The following is a 20130-nucleotide window of genomic DNA, read 5'->3' as shown; positions in this document are numbered from 1 at the left end:
TTTAACTATGCGGATCTTTGTTGTCAGTGTGATGTCTCTGCTCTTAACTACTTTATTGAGATTTGTCATTGCTCTTCTCCCAAGGATTAAGCGTCTTCTGATTTCCTGACTGCAGTCAGCATCTGCAGTAATCTTCGCACCTAGGAATACAAAGTCTTTCACTGCTTCTACATTTTCTCCCTCTATTTGCCAGTTATCAATCAAGCTGGTTGCCATAATCTTGGTTTTTTTGAGGTTTAGCTGCAAGCCAGCTTTTGCACTTTCTTCTTTCACCTTCATCATAAGGCTCCTCAGCTCCTCTTTGCTTTCAGCCATCAAAGTGGTATCATCTGCATATCTGAGATTGTGAATGTTTCTTCCAGAGATTTTAACTCCAGCCTTGGATTCCTCAAGGCCAGCTTGTCGCATGATGTGTTCTGCGTACAAGTTGAATAGGTAGGGTGAGAGTATACAGCCCTGCCGTACTCCTTTCCCAATCTTAAACCAGTCCGTTGTTCCGTGGTCTGTTCTTACTGTTGCTACTTGGTCATTATACAGATTCTTCAGGAGGCATACAAGATGACTTGGTATCCCCATACCGCTAAGAACTTGCCACAATTTGTTATGGTCCACACAGTCAAAGGCTTTAGAATAGTCAATAAAACAGAAATAGATGTTTTTCTGAAACTCCCTGGCTTTTTCCATTATCCAGCGGATATTGGCAATTTGGTCCCGAGTTCCTCTGCCTTTTCTAAACCCAGCTTGTACATCTGGCAATTCTTGCTCCATGAATTGCTGAAGTCTACCTTGCAGGATCTTGAGCATTACCTTACTGGCATGTGAAATGAGTGCCACTGTTCGATAGTTTGAACATTCTTTAGTGTTTCTCTTTTTTTGGTATGGGGATATAAGTTGATTTTTTCCAATCTGATGGCCATTCTTGTGTTTTCCAAATTTGCGGGCATATAGCATGCATTACCTTGACAGCATCATCTTGCAAGATTTTGAACAGTTCAGCTGGGATGCCGTCGTCTCCTGCTGCCTTGTTATTAGCAATGCTTCTTAAGGCCCATTCAACCTCACTCTTCAGGATGTCTGGCTCTAGCTCACTGACCACACCGTCAAAGCTATCCCCGATATTCCTATACAGGTCTTCTGTATATTCTTGCCACTTTTTCTTGATCTCTTCTTCTTCTGTTAGGTCCTTGCCATCTTTGTTTTTGATCATACCCATTTTGGCCTGGAATTTACCTCTGAAGTTTCTCATTTTCTGGAAGAGGTCCTCATACACTGTTCCTCATACACAAGGTGAATTTTCTGAGCTTTTGAGGAATCAAGTTGAATGAGGACAGGCAGGAAGAAGCAAAGTGCCAAGCGGAACTTCAGGATCATTTCAAATGCCACATTTTTGGAAGATCTCAAACATGGGGCACACTCCTGCATCTGCAGTGCTTTGGGCATGGCAAGGTTTTTACAATGAGGTACCCTTTATGGTATCCTTGTGTGGCTACCATTCTCAGGTAGCCGGCTCAGGTTGACTCAGCTTTCCATCCTTCCGAGGTCGGTAAAATGAGTCCCCAGCTTGCTGGGGAAGGTGACAACTGGGGAAGGCAATGGCAAACCACCCTGCTATATTCTGCCAAGAAAACATTGCAAAAGTGGCGTCCCCCCAAAGGGTCAGACATGACTCAGTGCTTGCACAGGAGACCTTTCACCTTCACCCTTTATGGTGCAGATAGCAAGCAGGTGTCGTGGTGGTAACAAGCAACTTGCCCCTGAACTTGCTGACACAAGAATTGGCAGGAACACTTCTCCATTTTGAGCAGGGGGCTTTCTCAGCTTTTGCTGGAGATGCCAGCATTGAACATGGAATCCCTGGCATACAAAGTATTGCTTTGAGTGCATGAACATGATTTTGAAAGACATAGGTTGCCACTGTTCCCTACTGGGTCCTCGCTGCATATCCAATCAACCTTGCTTTTATATAGCACTGTAGAAAGTTAGTACTTTCACTAATCCTAATTTGCAAAATGTAAACCTTTTAATATTTCTTTCATTCATTATTTAATTTTTATCCTGCCTTTATTATTTTTATAAACAACTCAAGCCGGCAAACATACCTAGTACTCCTTCCTCCTCCTATTTTCCCCACAACAGCAATCCTGTGAGTTGGGCTGAGAGAGAGTGACTGGCCCAAGGTCACCCAGCCAACTTTCATGCCTAAGGCGGGACTAGAACTCACAGACTCCTGGTTTCTAGCCCAGCGCCTTAACCACTTAACTTCATGCTGTCTAGGGAAGGTGGAGTTGGAGCTGAAATGAGAAAGATTGGCTTGAGTGAAGTTATCCTATAGTTATTTTTCACTAGTCATTTATAGTACCTTCTAGCATCACCCAATCATCACTGAGGCAGTATAAAACCTGCCCTCACCCCTATTACATTGGCAGAATAATGTTTGGATTATCTGGAAGACACTATAAATGACTACTGGAGAAATGGCCTATGATTTGTAGTTGATGTAAAATCTTCCCTGGCTTTTCTCAATTCATAGGTTATATTAGAATCATAGCTACTACATGTCACCAGCTCATGTATACACAGATGTGCACTCAGTATACATGACAACATATGAACAAAGAATGTCATTAGTACAATTTCTGAGATGTCAAATAATGTTGTTCTTCTCACACTGAAAACCTAAAAGTGAAATGGTTTACATTTTAAGGTGTTTGTTTTCTAAAATTAGGAAACAGCCAAAAGAGAAAATAATGCATGGACCTCACCAATTAAAAAGAACAATAAATCAACTTGATTTTCAGATGACACTCAAACTAACTTTGGCTCACTAGGGTTGAGAAATCCAGCCCTGGTTACCTGATAGTTTTTTAACTTCTACATCAGCTTACCTTTGTGTCCAAGAGTTTGAGAATATCCATCCATCCATCCATCTGTAAATTAAGTCAGGTCAACCAGCAGACAAGAATATGTGGAAAGGCCAGCAAAATTTCCAAACAGAGGTAAACATGAATCTTAGAGTAGAAAGATGATGCTGGATGCACAATCTGGAGGCTTTCAGATAAATTGGATTAGACATTTTGGATTAGATCCTGAGTGTATTCGACTGGAATAGTCCTGCTGCAAATTGTCTCCTTAGACCTCACTTCAGTTCCAATCAACACATCTGCTGCCCCAATTCTTTATAAGGACCAGACCTTTGTCCCTTTCCCAGCCCTGAGCAGGAAAGAAACATAGGGAAGGAGGAAAGCGAATTAGAGTTGAATACAATTGATGAGCAGGGACAAAAAATGAGAATGCAACCATATGGATTTAAGGCGTATTCTCTTTCGCATATTATAATCTTAACTGCTAAAGAAGAACAGCTCTTTATTATACTTCTTTAATAGGCGGATTTTTGAATTAGATGGTTGGCATGATGGAGATGTTTTGTATATCTCTGATTTCAAAAACATTGTGTATGTGTGTTGTGTGTATATGTGTGTGGTTTTTAAATGCCCATTATCAATTCTGGGCCCAGGTTTCAAGGACATTTTTCTTAAATGAAAGGCAGAAGCAGCTGCCACTTACACAACCCCTTAAATCTAAGGTCAAGGCCAATTTATGAATAAATGAACCAACATCTGTAATATAGAATGGCACACTTGTTACATATGAGGACAGGGTGAAGAGCCAGTCCTAACTCTTGGACAGAACCTTTTACAATATTGATGCTGATTCAAAATTGATTGCTCCCAGTTATTTTTTTAACATCTTGAACTTTGGGATGGACCTGGTGTCCCCCCTTAGGCAGCTCCTGTCAGATTCTACTGCTGTCCAGTCTGAAGCTCTGAGCTCCTAGCTGTTCTGCTTTCCTCAGATGGTTCTTGCACATGATTTAGCACCATGAGATGTTTCTGTAACACTTTTCATCCTTGAAAAAAAACCACAGGTTTGAGGCATATTGCACCATCCAGGAAACCCAGCTGCTCCCTGAGGTTGGGTGAGAGAGCTTGTTAGATGATAGGAGTCATCCTGTGGCATGAAATCCCAGTTTTTGCCTTGAAATACTGTTCTCTGCTTCTCTGATAAGAGAGAAGGGGGAGGCTTTCTGCATATGTGCAGAGGTACTCCCATTTTTTTAATGATCACATTTGCCAGGGCAGAGATCTGTAAGTGAAAATGGTACACAGAGAGAAAAACCTGTAGCAATCTATCCTGAACAGACAGTTTAATCTGGAGGGTTGTGGTAGGGAATAAAGAAAAAGCTACTTGTCTTGTCCATATGATATAATACAGTCTGGGTTAAATAAGCAGGAATCTAGCAAGGATTTCCCAGATTTTGGGACTGATCAACCTACCATGGGAGATTCTGCCAATGGTAACAGAGGTAGGAAGCAACAACCGGTAATTAAAAGCCACCAGACCAAGTCCTGCCCATGATGGGTGGTGTCTCAGGCAAAGAACAAATCACCAGTGTAAACATCATCTAGGGCCACCCCAGATGCAATGGGCACCAATTTTGATGCCGTACAGTATCAATGTCAAGTCGAAACCTCTTATGCATAAACTCTCTAGACTTTGTGTATGTGAGACTGCAAGTTCTTTAAATGTGGCCACCTTGTGAGATGTTGGCATCCTTCTTTATTTTATTTATCTTCCTTAGATACTAAGTTTTGAAGTCAGCAGCCCCCAACTATTGGAATCATAGGCATTATCATGGCCATGGGAAACTACATTGCTAATTCCCAATAAAATGTTTTACAAAGTAGATTTATTCAACAAGTCATTATTCATCCTTTGAAAAATAATTTAACTGTTCAGTTTAACTGTTCAGTTAAACAGAAACAGGTGCTTGCCTAAATGATGAATATCTAATATTTGACCCACCTCCCTCAGTCTTTCTTTCCTAGCACCCCTCCCAATTCACTCTCCCATAGTAGCAGTTCTAAACTTGTGTACAAGTGCTTCACACCTTTGTGCATACATTTTCTTTTAGCAATTGTTCAAAATATTCCTAGGGCATTGTGCTCCTAGCTGATTCTTCCTAGTATAAGATTTCTGCTTTCTTTCTTTCTGCCAGTGAAAAATGTTGCTTGCAGTGTATCTGAGGTCAGTTAAGGCAAATTAATGTGTAAAGAGATTTTCTCCAAATTTTCTCTAGAGAGCAACAGTTCCAAATTCTCTCTAGAACAGTGTTTCCCAACCTTGGCGACTTTAAGATGGGTGGACTTCAACTCCCAGAATTCCCCACCCAGCTGAAATCCACCCATCTTAAAGTCGCCAAGGTTGAGAAACACTGCTCTGGTAGGTTGCTAATAGCTTCATGCCTCAGACTGCTGCTATGTAAATTTCTTTTTATAAGTATGTGCACAGATCTGAGAAACACTTTTGCATGTGCTAGCATTATTATTATTATTATTATTATTATTATTATTATTATTATTATTGTATTTTTATAATATATTTGTATCCCTTTTTTATATATAACTCAAGGCGGTTTTCAGTGGGGGACAGGGAAGGGAGAAACAATGATAGGCTTTGCTGCTGTCCTTGAGAAAATCCTCCCTCTGCAATGGTTTTCCAGGTCTTTTTGGCTAAACAGATTATTCCAAACAGACACAAGAGAGATCAAACATAGGCTAATGACCAAAACATGGCAAGCCTGATGAAATCACATAATGCACTTTGAATGTTGCGTATTATAAGCATCTGTCTGAAAGTAGCCAGAGTTGCTTGTGTGTGTTTTGTCCTGCTGTTTAATCTAGGCTTCTTTCAACAGTATTAAATTGCAGTTATATGCTGAAATCAATCCAAGTCAATGAAGTCATTGATCTTCCTGTTCAGGAGGCCAATTGTAATTCATACTGCATATTAATTCAGCACTGGGATGCCTCCTGACTGTGCCAGCCTTTTCTCCTGGCACTGGTTAAAAAGCATTGATGGATTCAAAGAGAAGAGAAAGCCACAGAGCATCCTTTAAGCATTCTAGAGTTTTTGCCAAGTTATTGGGGTAACATACAGGAGGAAATTATTGGGAGGAGGGTAGAATTAAACATGGGATCCAAAGAGAGCCCTAGTTACTCATGTCATTGGGGCATTTGGCTCCCTTGCCCTTCTGACGAAACAATGCTGGATTTCTCCCCAGGGGTGTGCTTGTTCAACAGAAGAATCTCATTGTTGGAAGGGAAAGGAGAAAAGTAGGGATCAGCAGTAGAGTCAACTGCACATTTAGAACAGAAGACACATTTTGAAGTGATTTTCAGGTAGGAGGAATGGATTAAAAAATATTATCAAAACATCCCCAAAGGAATTTCAGAGAGGGACACTCTAAGAAGAGCAGGAAAAATGTAAAATAAATTGTTCCTTCTCACTGATGTGGTAACTATGCCTTGGTTGTTCCATCAATCCAGTTTCTAAGGAGGCCCTCATAACACCCTCTCCCCTAAGTATGTAAACCTCAAGGAAATGGATGCATTTGCCTATGGAAAAGCTGGAGGAAAAAAAGCCAAAAGAGGTGTTGAAGTAACTCCAGCCCCACCTCAAGTATCTGCATCCCATGCTGTACAGTCAGATAGCTGACAGGTGCTCAAGAATTTGTATGATTCTGGCATGTAACTTGCAAAGCCATTTTGAGCTGAGCTAGAATTAAGTTTTCTCCTAACACTGAAAAACACTGTGCTCTGCTGAAAGCTGTATATGTGGAAGGAGGTGTACCTTACAATTAATGACCATTTCCAAATACACATTGTACAAGGAATAGCAAAGAGTCTACTAGTTTGTCACATTTTCCATTTCAAAATTAGCATAATAAAGCATATATTTGGTTAAAGTTATGTCCAAGCTTGGAAGTTAAGCAGGGTTGAGCTTGGTTAGTACTTGGATGGGAGATCTCCAGAGAATACCAAGGCTATAGCCTAAACCAGGAGGTTGAAAAACATCCTTGACAAACAAGTAAGGACAAACTATTGCTGTGATAAAAAAACAAAAAAAGTATGGTTACAGTTAAGTATCACCTGGAGTTCACCTTAACTTGATGGCTTCTCTCTCCCTCTTTCATATATAGTGGCAGAGAAAGTACATATAAAAGCTCTATATATTATGAAGGAGTGAGAACTACAGCTGTTCCAGTGATTTTCTTAAATGTTTGTAAAATTATCAATGGGATAAATTTAACCTGCTAATACCTACAACATACATCCCTAAACAAACAAGGTTGGACATATTAACCAATGTTATATAAGGTCAGATCATTGGTCTTCCTAGTTCTACTCTGGTAGCAGCAGCAATACAAGATCTCAGAAGTAGTGGGATCTTTTTTCAAAGCCTAAGAGCAATGATCCTTTAATGGGAATGATGAGGCAGAAAGGATCTTCTATATGCTCAGTATGGGCTGTATGGCTAAGCCTAGGCCATTATTGGTCAAGGAGAACCAGACTGGCCAGATAGATCCTGGGATTATATATTCTAATTTGATAAATATTATTGCTTGCAAATTTTTGAGACTTGTTGGGTGTTACCATTACTGATAACACGTACAACAATACCAGCTTGTTTCATGGTGAAATGACCGGAAATTTAATTGGGAGATTAGGTTTCTTTGCTTCAACCAGCATGGGTGCTCCCAGAAAGTGGGTCTGTATGTGTAAATGAGGAAATGATTGGATGTACTTAGTACAATAATAATCTTCCTTTTTTTAATTACCCAAATGCTCTAAAAGTGAAACTGTGACTGCAATCCTATGGTGCAATTATGAGAGCTTCCTACTTTATAATCTCTCTAGCTATATTTGAGTTTTAAATTGGGAAAAAAGTAATTAACAGCAACAAATTCTGCCATACTACTGTAAATGCAAATTGGAAATGTTACACAACACAATAAAACTGAAAAATAAACAGCATTTATTTCTGGAAGGAGGCAGATTTAATAGTGAGCAAGGCCTGGTGGCTTTCAGGAGAGGTTAATTGGGAATTGGGGATATATATTTTAGCATTTTAATAACATTTTCCTCTACTGCTAAACTGAAAAAGTCGAGATCAAAGAAAAGAGTCAGTGAAAAGAAAAATGAAAAGTAAATTCCATGTTCTTATCTTCCTATGTACAGTATGTGTCATTCCAGGATTAACAATTTCTTTGATAGTTTCACTCCTTCATAAGCTGTTTGATGGTTCAGTTTTTCAGGCTGTCATCATTGTACATACAGGCTCCTTAGCTTTAATTTTTTTTTCCAGCAAATGAGTTAATGAAATAGGCTGAAGATGAAATAGACACTAAATAATTCCAACTGATGGGAAAGTCAGTATCCACAAATCTTACAGAAAAGTCCCAGTTCTTAATCCACATCCTAGGTTACTGGGGATTATGGGCACTATATCAAACACATCTGGAGGGCATTCAGATAGGGAAGACTGTCCATGTGGCCACCCTCCTTTGCCCTGTGATAAGAACCCTTCAGCTGATGTCTACCTGACCAGTATTGCCTTGGAAAATCTAAATAAAATGAACATCTATAATATTTGTGCATTCATTTTAGAACAAAATCAAGTGAAAGGATAACTAGTATGGTATAGTGGCTAAGGTATTAGTCTGGGACTGGGAAGATCCAGGTTGAAATCCACCCTTAGTTATCGAAATGTACTGGGTGACTTTGGACCAGGTAATCTCTTTCAGCCCAACCTACTTCACAGGGCTATTGTTGCACAGGTAAATTGAAGGAAGATCCCCATGGAAATTGCTTTGAGCTCTTAGAGAAAGGTAGAATATAAATTGAACAAGCAAACAAATAATGTGATGGAGGATTATAAAATCATGTGTGTTTGGAGAAGTTAGGTGTATAATTCTTAGTCTCACAGCTCTGCTCTGGGATTAAGTAATGAGACTGGCTTTCGAGTGACAAAAGGAACCATTTCATCATAAGATTCAGAATGTTACAGTGAGGTTAGGTGTGTTGAAGAAGAGTAAGACAATCCTAATGCATAATGAGATCAGTTGGAAACTTAGCAGCGGCATGTGTACAACATGCTACGCTTGGATAGGGATACTCTTACCTTGCTTTATGCAGCCTAGCATGTCAGACACGACTAGCCCACGTGTTTGTTTCATTCTTATAGTAAATATATCATGCAAATCCAGAAACAGGATAATGTTATTTAGTAACCATATGACATATGTTATGTAAACACAGCCACAGACTATTAGGCCTTATGGCTGGTGTGAGATCTCCTGTTTGTCATCCAAATACTAGTAGCTACAGGTAATGGAGAATTCCTCTGCTTTTGCCCTGACTCTGAATTAATGTGCTACTTGACAATTCATTGTGATCCTGACTGTTGCTTTGGCTTCTATACAGGTAATTAATTACATGAAAAATGTATCCACCTTATAAATGAATTCTATCTTATCCATGTGCATAACAAAGTATGACACTGTCCTTTTAGATGTCCTCCTTTTGCTCTGACAACCAGCTTTCTCTTTCTGCAGCATTCTATCAAAACTAAAAATCATTTTCTCTGTGGATTTTGCAGGCCTCTCATTCTACACTCGAGTGCTTGAGAACTGTGAAAATGAAGCTCCATTTGATGAGGTAAGGAAGGAATTTCTGAACTGGAGAAAGTTATGAGTTGTGGCACCTTTGTATTCTCCCACTAATTCAGGCCTGCAAACAAGCAGCTCTGTATTCTGTTTTGGCAATTGCGCTCCATCAACTTACAGGCAAGTCATGAATAGCTACCAGATCTGATCTTGAAAAATCACAGCAATCACTAGATGGGGCAAAGGCACGCAGAATACTCTGACTCTTTGCTGTTATCTAGTAATCATCCTGATGTTTTCAGCCCACATATGGTAGACCTAAAGATATGAGACACAGCTGGTATATTGTGGTTAGCTTGGAGGGTCACACACCTTTTCCTTAGGGGTCCCCAACATTTTTGGATCAATGGGCATATATGGAACTTGAGAATAGAGTGTGGATAAAGATGGCTACAGAGAAAGAAGGACTTGCCCATTCATAAAATGGCTGGTACAATCAAGAAAACCCTCATTTCCCCAAATGCATACTGGCAAGCTAAAAAACACGAATGTTCAATAGGAAGGTATTATCTAAACAACATGTTTAAACTGGTTATTGAATTAACCCACTTTCTTGAATTAAACGAAGTGTGCTAAACCACAACAAACTAACCAAAATTAAAGCTACATGCTGTACACAATCAGATGCAGATGCATGGCCTTCAACTGGCTGTTAAGTAGTGTATGATTAGCCAATGGAGCTTCCCAAAACTTTAGCAAAGTTCTGGAAATGAAACACAACACCTCTGAAAATGGAAGAAAGTATACAGAAGGTAATCCAGAGCTATAGAGCTGGTGTCAGGAAAGGGAAAGCTTAGAAGAGTTTAGCAAAGGAATCCAAAAAAGAAAAAAACCTAAAAAGGGTTTCTTTAGATATGTTCAGAATGAAGAAGCAGTATACTACGACTAGATGAATTGCATCTTAGGATACCGAAGAAGGTAGCTGATGGCCTGATCAAGCCCTTATATAGTACATTATCACTGAGAAATAATCCTGGAGAACTAGAGAAGTGCCAGATGACCAAAGGAGAGCAACTATTGTCCTCAACTTCAGAAAGGGAACAAGGAAGATCCAGCAAACTGCAGAGCAGTCAGTCTGATTTAATCTCTGAAAAGATAGTTCAGTCTGTAAGTGCCTTGAAAATAATGTAATTATCAAAAGTCATCAGGAATAAGTGAAGAACAAATCTTTCCAGGCTAATCTTATCTCATTTGGAGTAATTTCCTGGAGAGATTGTGGGAATGCTGCAGACAAAATATACTCCGACTTTGGTAAAACATTTGACAAAGTTCACCAAGATGTGCTAATTAAATCACTAGTTCTGAGCTGGATGAGATGACACCTTCATCAGATAGCAGAGAGGTATCAAGTTGGGTGCCATAAGGATCAGATCTGGGTCCTCTATTCTTCCGTGTTTTCATTAATGATTTGGATGAAGAAGTGGGAGGAATGCTTATCAGATCTGCAGGCAACACAATTGAATGAGATACCAAATATCCTAGAAGACAAATTTCAGAAAGATCTCGAACAGTTGAAGAAATGGGCTGAAAGTAACAGAATGAATTTTAACTGAGACAAGGGCAAAGAAACAATGAAATGCACAGGAATTGTAATGGTATGTGGGAATGACCTTGGGAGACTGGTGGAAGAGCTGCAGACTAGGCAATAGTCAGACAAGCAGCAGCTGAGTCCACAGAAGGAATGTGGGTGTGGCAAACATCGCAGAAGAGACCCTCCCTAGTTTCTTGGACTGTAAAGTGAACGGGGGGTGAGGAGATGTACTTTCAGACTTGCAAGATTCTGTTAATGTAACCTTACAATAAAGTTAGAGCTAGTACTTCTGGGTGTGCTTCTTGTTTGGAGTACCTCACAAGGCTGACAAGAATAGGTTAGGGGATATCTGGCTTGGTAATAACACTTTTTTAAAAAAAAGAATTTTGAAATAGTTATTGATTGCAAACTGAATATGGGCTAGCAATGTGATGTGGCTGCAAAGAATGCAAATGCAATTTTCAAATCTCCAGGAAAAATTATTCCACTCTATCCTGCTTTGGTCAGACCCCACCTTGAATACTGTGTGCGGTTCTGGGTACCATCCTTTAAGAAGGATTCAGCAAAATTAAAATAAGTTGAGCAAAGAGCAACGAAGTTGATCAGGGGACTAGAGGTTGAGTTCTATGATGAGAGGTTGAAGGTGCTAAGCATGTTTAGCCTAGAGAAGACAAGACCAAGAAGGAGCACAATAGCACTCTTCAAATACCTGAAAGGATGTCACATAGAAAGTCAAGACCTGTCCTTTATTGTTCCAGAGTGTAGGATATTGAATAATGGATTTAAGTTACAAGAAAGCAGAGTCTGATTAAAGATCAGAAATGAAGTACAAATGGTAAGAGCAGTTTGACAAAGGATGGTTTTGCAAGTGGTTGGACTTGCCACCTCCAACTCTATGAGTCTATTATTTTAAACTCCTCTATTCCAAACCTCCAGCAAAAAGAGAAAAAAAAAAGGAATCTGGACAGAATGCATACATTGCAACTGTATACATCCGGGTGGCATTTTACAATAGTATTTTGTGAATTAATCGATTTTTAATGTCAGCAGTTGATTTAGTTTAACCTGTTTGGAACACTATGGTGTTCCAAAACACAAAATGTATGTTTTAAATATATCAAATTGTACAATACCTTGCATTTCCTGTACAGGATGCTAATTCATTGATTCTTAGACAGTTTCACTTGAAAATACATCCCTTAAAACAATGACAGAACCATTCATCTGGCTGTGGGCAGCAGAATGTCACTCCCCCCACTTAGCCAACATATAAGCAGCAATATTAGTCATCTTAAGTGAAGTAAGAAGGATGGAGTGTAGCTTCTCTGCAACTTCCCCAGTGCCTTCAGTTTAGAGGAGGGAAGGATTGGGTAGGATTGTGAATCCAGGAAGCAGTGAGTGAGATTCCCAGATAGAGCTAGAAAGAGGCATGCTCAGAGATTTGGTGACCCATGTGTAAAAACGTATGAGTGCTGGTTTCCAATGTAAAAGTGATATCAGCCCTTAATTTTCAATGGGGGAGGCACCTCCACCCATCCTGTGTGATATATAAAATGGTAGTTTCATAAATCAAGCTTCTTGTGACTCCTGAACATGTTCACAAAGTTTTCCTGGTAGCAAAATGGAAATGGTGTTGCCACTGCCTTCTTCTGGGAGCTGTTTTGACTTCCCAGCCTAGCCAACAGCTTCAGAATTTCCTGGCAGTCTCCTACCAAGTTCTAAGAAGATTCAACTGTTCTTAGCTTTTTTCCAACATAAGCCAAATTTGGCCAGGAGCTGCTGTCCAGAGCTCCTTGGGATCCAGTGCTTTCATCAAAGCAGTACCTCACTGTCACAATGCCAGCTCTGGCACCTTTTGTATTTGCCTGCAATGTCATAGCACATGTACAAAAGGAGTGGAGTTTGGTGCAATACTGCTTTTGACATTCCCCCGTTGACCCCTCTATGGACATCTCTGTTGACATCTGTGGCCAGCAACTGTCTTTCTAGTGCTAATTGCTCTCTGTGATCCCATGGTCACATAATGGCTTGGACATCCCCCTTCCAAGATTACCCAAATCTCAGGAGGTCACCAATTTTATGAGTCTTTGGTCATCCTACTGTGAGTTCTTGTGAAATTTCAGCCATTAGTTGTGATTCTTACTTTTGGGGAGGGATGTAGGTGGCAAGGGTTTATGGATGCCTTGGTGTTCATGCATCCAAGTTGCTAATCTTATTCTAAACTAAAAAAAAAATCACCATTGGTTCAGGGCAGTGTTGAATGAATTGCACTCTTTTACCTGGAAGTCCTGCAGTTTAATGTCTGCTGTCCATGAGCTGCCTGGAGTTATGTAGTGGCAATATAAACTGTTTATGCTGCAAAGAAGTTTCTCTGTTCACATTCTGGATATAATTCTGAGGTGACATCTGGAGCATTCCTTATCACTCAACTCAAATTATGCCTTGTCTGTAACCATAATGTGCCAGTAAAGTTGTAGAGAATTTCTTAGGCTCTGCTCTCACCATTTATCTCCCTAAATCTGCAAATCTTCTGTTGTTACGTAAACCACAAGTGCTGCAGACCTTACATAACATAAGACAGTCTCTTCCCCACCTACATTTTCCTTTTTCCTCTTTTCTTTCTCTCCCTCCCACACTTTGCAGAGTTTCTTTTGTTTTCTGTGCAAACTTTACTCAGCTGCAATCTTCAGAACCAACTTGTTCTATTGAGAGGCATAAATGTTGGAAGGGGAAGCTTGATTCCATGTCATTTCTTTTGATGAGGTGCAAAGGCAAGGCAACTTGTTGCATGGGAAATTATCACCCTGCATTTTTCTCATGCGAGATCATCTCTGTTTTTTCCATTGTTTTTCTATGAGGCCTTTACAGAGGTCCCAAATAGGTGTGACCTTAGAGTCAGGGTTAGTTCACATGTTTTGGGATGCTTCAGTTTGTTTCTGAGCTTGGGTACCCACATTTGTCATTAAATTAAACTGCAAACATGCCATGCTAAACCATAATGTAATTTGTTTGCTTTTTTATTAGTGTATTGTAGGAACTTAGCCAATGTGGTTTGTAAATACAATTTATAGCTTAATACAGTGTGTGAACCCAGTCAGTTGTGGTTTGTTCAGGAAGCAAACTAGGATGAGTGTTCCCAGGGATGGTGTATTGTCCTTAAGTATTCTATCCATGTTCCATTAACGTCATCATCTTTTGGGTTTCTTTGAAAGGGCTGCGTGCTTATGCAGAATTTATGTCTACCTCTGTATTTGGCTTTGCTGATTTAAGAAACTAGTTTGAGTTGGGCTTATTTCAGACCCAACCCTGACTTCTCTATGTGGATAAGTAATATACAAAAGGGACTTTAAAACAGTGTGAAATAACCTCTTTAAAAGTGATTAAAATGTATGAAAAAACTCATAAAATTAAGGAAGTTTAAATGGGTACTTGACTGCCTTTTACTTGAAATCCAAGGCCAACACCTGATTTGTCTGAGTGAGATTTGCATAAATGATTATCCTTGTAGATAACACATCATTTTACGGTCCAGATGAAAGCAAATATACAGACAAATAGACCTGCCATTTTATGAAACTGGGCATAGTTCTGATGTAGTCTTTGTTCTCAACTCCAGTCTTAATTAGACTTTTATAATGCTCCATTTGATAATTTCCATTGTCCTTTTTGTCAGACTTGCTTATCTTAATTGACACCAGCCCCTGAAGGAGCTTTCTGATCTGTTTCCATACAGTGTATAAAAGCATAATCAGATTAATTCAAATACTAGTCCCACTGCTTTTTTCCAACAGACCAAACTCTTTTAGGCTAGTAATCTTTAAACTATATTTTAGGTACGTGGATGAAGAGTGCCTGGAAAAATCAAGTACAATATTAGACACTTTTGCCACTCTCAGACCAAAGACTGACAAAGAATACACATCAACAATTAATTGCTTTAGGTGAGGTATACCTTTTTCTTTCCCATGCTGTATAACCATTTTGCAGCAGTCCTTTCTGCATACTACAACTCTTGCTGTAATTTTAAAATAAAGCTAAGAATAAAGCTTTGAAGAGCATTCACATCTTTGAGAAGCAACGATTGCTATAAAGCCCTGTTGCTAAAGCTGAGTTAAGGGTGTATCCCAGAACTAACTATGCCACGGAAAGGGCAGAATATCAAAAATAGTATGAAAGAGACTATCCCATAGCTGTGAAGTAGATGTTTTCTGAATAGTCTGAGACCTTATGAAAATACAATAAATGTGTAAGGTAAAGTATCCCTGCAGACCTAATCTGGATGGAAAAAAAGCTTTGTACCCCATATTAAAAGTATAGGAAATGCTCTGTCACTCTCAATTTTTGATAGTGAATTGAAGACACTGGAAATGCCAGTAAGAATGCAAATGCATCTTGTGAAAACAACTGTCAAGGAAAGTTCATTGCCTCTTAAAATTCAAGCGTGCCTTAAATCCAGTTCTTGTATTCTGAGCACTGAAGTTCAAGTCAATAAATCCACACGATGGGATCAAACAGAACAAATACTTTGCTTGCTGGGGTATAATCCAATAAAGATGCATCCGGCTGTGAGAATTACAAGCTGCCTTAGTATACTACAGTTGTGGCAAGAGAGTCTTATCCAAGACAGTGTGTGTCATTTCTGCAATTAAAACCATGTTAAGGAATGGAAAGTGCTTTGTTATTCTTGAATAAATCTTGCAGGTCTAGGGAAATAACAATGCTGCTGCCAGCAAAAATAACATCTATGAATTGTGGAAAATACACGAAAAATAACACTACCACAGTGTAATTTATACCCTGCCTTTCCTCTGTGAACATGAATATGTTCCCTAATTTTATCCCCACAGCAACAACTTAGTGAGGCAGATTGGGCAGAGAAAGAAAGGCCCTAAATCATCCATGAGCTCCATAGTCTGAACAGAGATTCATTCATGAAACTCCTAGTTGACCATATGCCTGTCATTCTCCAATGTCTGAGTCCTGTAGCTAATTCCTACATTATAGCAGCCATATTCATGTTGCCACAGTAAAAACTGATAGGTGATCTTAAACATCTAGAGGAATACTTTGCTGATCTGGAGTTAGATACATAACTCATGCCCTCAAACATCTGAATCTTTGCTGTTAGATTCCTCTGACTCCATTCTTACGCCATGTGAGACAGCAAATATTGGTTGGTGCAAGAGGCTTGTGGTTTCTATTATCAACTGATTGCCCAATGGAAATACAACAGGTTTTGGAATTTTATAGCAGACAGTAGCTTGGATTAATTCTCAAGGATCATTTAAAGTCTTTTCCTCTCCCTCCTCCATCAGTAGATCCATTCTGACCCTGCTTGAACTGCCTGAAACTGCTTTTTGAGTCCTTGGTGCTCTCTGAGCCTTGTTGTTGTTTTCTTGCAGATGTTTCATTGCCAGACTAGGCAACATCTTCAGTGCGAGGAGGGAGTGAGCCTCACTCTCTGTTTATATGCCGTGGCTTGCCCTGCTTGTGTTGGTAGGGGTATTGTTCTCTCCTTGGGAGTTCTTTGATTGGGCTGTTGTTTGCTGCTTGGTTGATTGACTGACTTAATAGATCCTTGATTAGGGTGTATTGTGCTGTTTGGTTGTTCATCTGGTGTTAATCCTAGTGTTGATTTTTGCATATCTGGGTGTTGATTGCTCGTAAGGGAGTGTACTGGTCTTTTGGCTTCTCTATTGTCTCTTTTGAATGGTACGTAAATGTTGTTTACCTCTATGTGTCTGTTGATGGCTGCTTTGTCTGAGTGCCAGGCTTCCAGGAATTCTCTGATGTTTTTGGATTTGGCTTGGTTTAGGATGCTGACAGTTTCCCAGTTGAAACTATGGCTGAGTCTGTCCATGTGTTCTGAGATTAAGGAGTTTTCATTGTGTCTTCTGACTGCTAGTCGTGGATGGGCTCTGCTAGTCTTCTGCCTGTCTGTCCTACATAGTGGCTGCTACAGTCTTTGCACTGTATGTTGTAAATAACTCCTATTATTATATAGTTACTATATAATAACTATTAACTCAGTCAATCAACCAAGCAGCAAACAGCAGCCCAATCAAAGAACTCCCAAGGAGAGAACAACACCCCTACCAACACAACCAGGACAAGCCACGGCATATAAACTGAGAGCGGGCCCACTCCCTCTTTGCACTGAAGATGTTGCCAAGTCTGGCAATGAAACGTCTGCAAGAAAACAACAAGGCTCAGAGAGCACCAAGGACTCTACAGTTCAACCCTCAGCTACAAATATTTGCTTCGATTGGTACTGCTTTTTGAACCTGTAAATCTGGCATGCAAGAAAGAGAATATCAATGCTTGATCTAGGGTTCAATCCCAGTGACATCTGGATTGATTGATCTGCTGGCAAGGATGGCATCAAATGGTGTGCCTCCAAAAATCCACTGACTCTTATGTATGCTACTGCATGTTGTGGGCTGAAGCTTTCCTTTGTGGATCTCTTCAGCTATACCAATGGAGAAAAAATTCTAATAGCTGATGGCATCCTCAGAGTTGTCTGAATACTGATTTTTTTTTCTGGCTAGCAGCAAAAAAGAAAAAGACTTTCCCAGAGAAGCTTTCAAAGTTAGTAGGTTTGTTTATATTTTACTTGTTTTATTTTATACATGTATTTATAAGCCAAACTTCAGCCAAGAACTTCCAGAACTTATTGCAAAAATAAAATAAGAACAATATACAAAATATCAAATAAGAAGAGAATAATATATGCTAGTTATAAAAAAAATAAAAAGGAAGGAAGGAAGGAAGGAAGGAAGGAAGGAAGGAAGGAAGGAAGGAAGGAAGGAAGGAAGGAAGGAAGGAGTTGGAATGTTAAAATTAAGAACATGAGAAAACAAGCAGGTCATCAGACAAATATCTGTTAGAAAGGAATTCCAGAGTCAGGGCACAACTATTGAAAAGGCCCTTTATATATCACTCATTTTTATTCAAATAATGAAGGATCTCTAGTATGCACTTCTATGATCTCAAACCTTTTGGTCTTTGACCATCAAGCAAATAAATTAATAAACATAGCCTCCGTTCATGAGCAGGTGAGATGTCTGACCAAATTTAGAGGGAAGTGGAAGGCACTGTAAATGATGGAAGTCTTGGCTCATTGCCAGCTCAGTGAATTTACAACCTGATTTCGATCCACCAAAGATGGCATGATTGCACTGGGGACAGGTTGTAACTGGGGCTGAAAAGAGCTCTTTACTCTTGGTCTCTGTACTACAGTGTGGCTGTAGTGTTGACAGTGAGAAGTGGGGAAGGAAACGTAGATTAGCTCATGAATGAATCAGAGGTGGCTTCCTCTGTTTGTCAGTTCAACCTTTTAAGCTCTGCTGCCCACTAGTTGCCAGGCAACTGAGAGTCTGACTTTAGGAGGCTCTTTTTGGTGTATGAATAAACTCATATAATTGTTAAACTTCTCCAGGGGCAAGAACTCTTGTGCCTATTTGTAAAGAAATCACCACCTGGATAATTGGAATGTTGCTTGTTACATTTGATAGAATTTCCCCCTCTATCCCTAATATACATACCACTTGGTAGATAATCCATCTTATTTTATTTCTTCACACTCCCCCGGCCTGCTTCACCACACCCTCCCTGCCCCCCGGCCCCCTGTACTGATCTGCAGCCTTGGAAGAATTGAGTCTGGATTTTCAACAGAAAACATAAAGGCTGGAATCACAGATCACACTGCTAGAATTTTTTATTTCCTTACCAAGTTCGTTTTTGAGCCGGGACCAAAGAAACAGGCAGCTGCATGAAATTAAGTTCTTTATTCTTCACCTAAGAGCAAAAGCAATGACACCAAGCTGTTAGGTGGGCGATCGCGCAGGACCCCCTCCTTCTAGCACATTATATACATTCCCTTCAACTCCTCCTTTAGAATACCACCCCTTACTCAGTTACCCATACTCTACCTTAGCATCATTCCATATAAGGAACTTCCTTCCTTCCTTCCTTCCTTCCTTCCTTCCTTCCTTCCTTCCTTCCTTCCTTCCTTCCTTCCTCCTTCCTTCCTTCCTTCCTTCCTTCCTTCCTTCCTTCCTTCCTTCCTTCCTTCCTTCCTTCCTTCCTTCCTTCCTTCCTTCCTTGCTAGGGCCCCTTGACTGCTAGCTAAATAACACCTTTTCTCTGAAGAAGCTACCTTTGGAATGTACACCTTATCTTTCTATGGGCATAGCTATCTATTGAGGCCTGTTAGAAAGGAAGAGTAAGAAAGCCAACAAAACTCTTCAAGGACATAAAACACGGTTTCAGAGCCATAATAAAAGTGCAAAGGTTTCTAATATATTAATACTAAATATAAAATATATTTGTATGTAAGTTCAATATATGTAAGATCTTCTATCAACATGAAACCCGAAGCTTAGGTTGACAAGCCACAATTGTTTTGTTCATACAAGATGCTCTGTCCAAGCAAATGAATCATATTATAGTTTAATATGAGGACCTCCTTCAGCAAAGGATCGTTACCTTGTCGTGGTGCTGGAGCTTGAGCACCTCAATGATGCCATGAGCTAAACCGTGAAGGGCCACCCAAGACGGGAAGGTCATGACAGAGAGGTCAGACTAAATGCGATCCCTGGGGAAGGTAATGGCAACCCACCTCAGTATTCTGCCGTGAAAACTAAATGGATCAGTACAACCAGAGATATGTCGGTATACCATCGGAAGATGAGACCCCCAGGTCGGAAGATGGTCAAAATGCTACTGGGGAGGAACAGAGGATGAGCTCAACTAGCCCCAGACGTGATGACGCAGCTAGCTCAAAGCCGAAAGGACGGCTAGCGGCCGACGGTGCTGGTGGTGAACGGCGAATCCGATGTTCTAAGGATCAACACACCATCGGAACCTGGAATGTAAGATCTATGAGCCAGGGCAAATTGGATGTGGTTATTGGTGAGATGTCAAGATTAAAGATAGACATTCTGGGCGTCAGTGAACTGAAATGGACTGGAATGGGCCACTTCACATCAAATGACCACCAGATCTACTACTGCGGACAAGAGGACCACAGAAG

The 20130-nt window shown here is 40.0% G+C and overlaps 1 protein-coding gene across 1 annotated transcript in view; it reads left to right on the top strand.

Annotated features, from left to right (window-relative positions):
• The window catches only part of OTOF (otoferlin), a 139833-nt gene that overhangs the window by 992 nt on the left and 118711 nt on the right, over nucleotides 1–20130 (top strand). The window contains exon 2 of the mRNA XM_063307776.1: nucleotides 9499–9557. Within this exon, the coding sequence (XP_063163846.1) occupies nucleotides 9499–9557 (59 nt within the window). The remainder of the gene's footprint in view (nucleotides 1–9498; nucleotides 9558–20130) is intronic.

The sequence above is a fragment of the Candoia aspera genome, chromosome 1 (genome assembly GCF_035149785.1).
Source record: "Candoia aspera isolate rCanAsp1 chromosome 1, rCanAsp1.hap2, whole genome shotgun sequence".
Taxonomy (NCBI): domain Eukaryota; kingdom Metazoa; phylum Chordata; class Lepidosauria; order Squamata; family Boidae; genus Candoia; species Candoia aspera.
This window is presented reverse-complemented; position numbering and strand designations above follow the sequence as displayed.